The sequence below is a fragment of the Benincasa hispida genome, chromosome 2, assembly GCF_009727055.1.
Source record: "Benincasa hispida cultivar B227 chromosome 2, ASM972705v1, whole genome shotgun sequence".
Lineage (NCBI taxonomy): Eukaryota > Viridiplantae > Streptophyta > Magnoliopsida > Cucurbitales > Cucurbitaceae > Benincasa > Benincasa hispida.
In genome coordinates this window covers 5,454,301-5,457,989 of record NC_052350.1, presented here as the reverse complement: position 1 = coordinate 5,457,989, position 3,689 = coordinate 5,454,301, and the positions used below count along the sequence as shown (strand labels likewise).

Here is a 3,689-nt window from a genome sequence, read left to right as displayed (position 1 = left end):
ACCGACATTAAAAAAGAGTTTGAATCCCTTGACATATTATTGATTTTTCTTTTAGCATCCAATAATTTTGTAAAATTTTAAAATAGTCTAATAATCTCTAAAGCTTTCAACTTCATATATATTGACCCAAGATCTATCTGCTGTTTTTTTATTTAATTTAAAAAAAAATCTATTTGCCACAAGTTTGAAATTTGTGGCTAATAAAACTTTCCTTTCAGTTACATTAGTTGCATTTAACCACTTAAAATTTTTTTAAAAAAAAAATACTTAAATTGAGATCGGTTCCTCTTCCACATCAACTATTTAATGAACACACGAAATAATAAAAAAAATAATGAATAAAGAAATATTGGTCGAAGTTGACTCATATTGATCTAATCAAGTAATGGAGGTCCACAATTCTAATCGATATAATCTTACATTAAGCGTATTAAATTATAGATCTATACCAAATGGGGCAAACATGCTTTAGTTTTAAGTCTTATCTGTTGTTACAAAGAATCTTCATTATATGGCAATTTGCAGGGGGCCAAACGGTCTTTGGCTTTATATTGGCCAAGCATTTCAGAAACTGTTCTGCAACGACATTGGTTCCCTGGCCGGATTACATCTCCATAAACAGCCATTTCAATTATGTCAAGCTCCTTATCTGCAAGCAAATATGCACTCCAAATACATAATATATAGATCGTAACGATGTAAGAGAAAGAGAGAAAGAAAACGCTCGAAGGGTTAACATCTTAACAACCATGAGATGGTCTAGTAGACACTAGCGCCCATGTGACGGGTTAAGCCAAATGAATTCAATTCATGGTGGACATCCACTTAAGATCTAAGAGGAGTATTAGTGTTTGATCGAGAAGTTTCTCCTCCATTCGCCTTTTAGTGAGAATGGCCGATTTCTTTGGGATGTTACAGAGGTGGAGAGAGACTCTAGTGATATTTGGTACTAGGTGAAGTTTCATATCTCTCTTTAGGCTTCAATTTTGAAGATCTTTTGTAATTACTCTTTGGACAATATTTTATTTAGTTGAACCCATTTTCTTTAATGAGGGGTTTCATGGGCTTGATTATTTTGTACACCCTTGTATTCTTTCAATTTTATTTCTCATGAAAGTAGTTTTTTCTAAAAGAAAAAAAAAAAAAAAAAAGAGAAATGTTCTAGGAGTTTCTTTGTAACCAAATGTGGTAAGATAAAGTGATTCTCGATTAGTTGAGATGCATGTAAGTTGGTGTCATTAAAACCCAAATACGGAAAAGGACAATGAACTATGAAGTAATCCATCTGTTCCTTGAAGAATTCCTACCCAAAACATTTTTCCAGTTTTAGGTATTGATCAAGATCCACAGAGCGTGCTCTATTCCAATTTAATTTCTCTTCATCATTTAATGATGAAAATTTCATAAGATGTTTGATATTGTACGTGGGTACACAACATGATTTGAATTCATAACCGCAAGGAGATGAGTTTTATAGTTCGAAGTTCTGAACAGCAATCTATGGAGATTCTTCATTCGTGTTTCAGATGTCCTAAAATACAAGCATTCGTTTGTTTCAAATTTTTAATCACAAACTACCACCAGCAATGACAGCTAATATGGAACGGGCCAGCGCATATTTCTAAAACAATTGAAACTTCACTTTCTAGCACTTTCCTGAAAATGTAATGATGTTTCTAGACCACTTCCCCCCCCCCAAATGTTACCAAGTACCGTCAAAAGCTCAACAAAAGCACGACAGCCAACCAAGTCTCATGAAACGGCCGAGTTTTTACTTTACAGAAATTACAAATTTTGAGCAAAAAAACCATATCATTACAAAACCTGATGAAAATATGGCCACATGGGGCAGCTAAGAGAGAAAGAAATTGATGCTAAAAGCTATATTCTACTGGGAGAGATTGCAATAACAAAACAACAGAAGAGTGTACTAATTGAGTATTCCACATGGATGTTGCATTCGTAGCTTTAAAGGGCGTGAATTTGTTAAGTTCTTGCGTTTGTATAGTATGGCAGAAAGGGTTTATGAAAATTAATAGGCAGTATAGAAGGTGAGTTTTATAAGTCTGGTTTTATGTAACTTGCTATAGGCAGCTCATAGATTACCAGCCAATAATTGGGGATATGAAAATTCAGATATCAAACATAGGTTCGTCATTTTATAGTATCGACTCTCGAGCCCTAACGAGTGTGAAAAGACTAAATAGAAGAGCACGATCTCCGAAATAAATAATTGGGGAAGGATGAAGAAATACCAGTAAACTTGATATCACATGAATAGCCTTTCAACTCAGACGTATCAACGTCGTTTCTGTTCGATTTGAATCTGTTTACTCTCGTCTGAAGAATCTGGCAATTATCTGCCGTGGATTCCCCGCCTGCAAACAATCGCCGACCGGATTTTATCACAATCAAAGCTAAACCCTAACTTTACATACATCCAGTCATCCACAACGAAAATGCAACAGCAGAATCAAAATTTTCTCGAATGGGAATCAGAAACCAGTCGTCGACTAATGGCGGCAGAGATGGAAATCACATTACCTTTGGAGTAAGGGACAATGTGATCGTACTCAAAGCAGAGGCAGCCCTGGCAGTTGCAGAAGCGCTTACAGACGACATTACCAGCGGCGTCCTTACGCCAACGCTCGGGATGTCGGCCAGGGACAACATCCGCCTTATCCCAACAAATGGCTTTCGCTTTTGTGTCGAAAAATCTTGGCCGTTCGTCCCCACTTCCGGAGCCACTGTGTCTATGTCCGCCGCGGGAACGAGTCGGTGACGGCGAACTGGAAGTAGCTTCCATCGGAGTCGGGACGCCGTCCAGCGGATCGGACTCGTATAAGACAGAAAGGGAAGAAACTGAAGACGTAAGATCATTTCGTGCTTGATAAATGGTCCTAAACGCTGGTCATTGCCCCTCGGCTCTTCTTCGACGAGTCCACGAACGGGTCGGCTCACGGCCCATGATTCGAATGGAAATTGGGGAAGGCCCGTTGAAAGTCCATTTTACTCCAATTGTGGCCCAGATATGACTCATGCGCGGGCTTAGACCCATGCGCAGGCTTACATAAAGGACTAGATATGACTCATGCGCAGGCTTACATTAAAGACTAGTTGCATCAATATAATTCAAGTGCAGAATAGTAAAATATATAGTATAAGAATAAAATAATTGTATATATTGAATAAAAAATAGTAAAAAACTAAAAATTCATGTCCAGCCACTTCCCGATTTTCTAAAATTGAAAATCATCACTGATAGCTTCTATCAATGATAGCTTTCAATTTGAGAAGTGTGTTATCAGTAGCTATTATTAATAGTTGTTGTCATTGATAACTTCCAATTTGAGAAGTTTGCTGTGAGTAGCTATCACTGATAGTTGCTATCGTTGATAGTTTTCAATTTGAGAAGTGTGCTATCTGTAGTTATCACTGATAGCTGCTATTAGTGATAGCTTTTCGATTTGAGAAGTGCGTTATCAGTTGCTATCACTGGTAGTTGCTATCGATGATGACTTTCAATTTGAGAAGTGTGTTACCGGTTGTTATCGCTGATAGTTACGAATAGTGATATTGATGTTGGGATTTATGCCCTAAATTTCACAGGGTCATGTTGTTTGAAATTGTATTATACAAACATTTATTTGTTTCACAAAATATGAAATATTTTATTTGACATTTAGTAG

General features: G+C 36.9%; 1 protein-coding gene across 1 annotated transcript; it reads right to left on the bottom strand.

Annotated features, from left to right (window-relative positions):
- Positions 1-339: 339 nt before the first annotated feature.
- Positions 340-2,894, bottom strand: LOC120070538. Its single transcript, XM_039022325.1, has 3 exons — positions 2,545-2,894; positions 2,256-2,378; positions 340-649 (listed from the first exon to the last, which is right to left on the bottom strand). The coding sequence occupies exons 1-3, from the start codon at positions 2,804-2,806 to the stop codon at positions 492-494; spliced, it is 543 nt and encodes a 180-aa protein (XP_038878253.1). The 5' UTR covers positions 2,807-2,894; the 3' UTR covers positions 340-491.
- Positions 2,895-3,689: the final 795 nt, after the last annotated feature.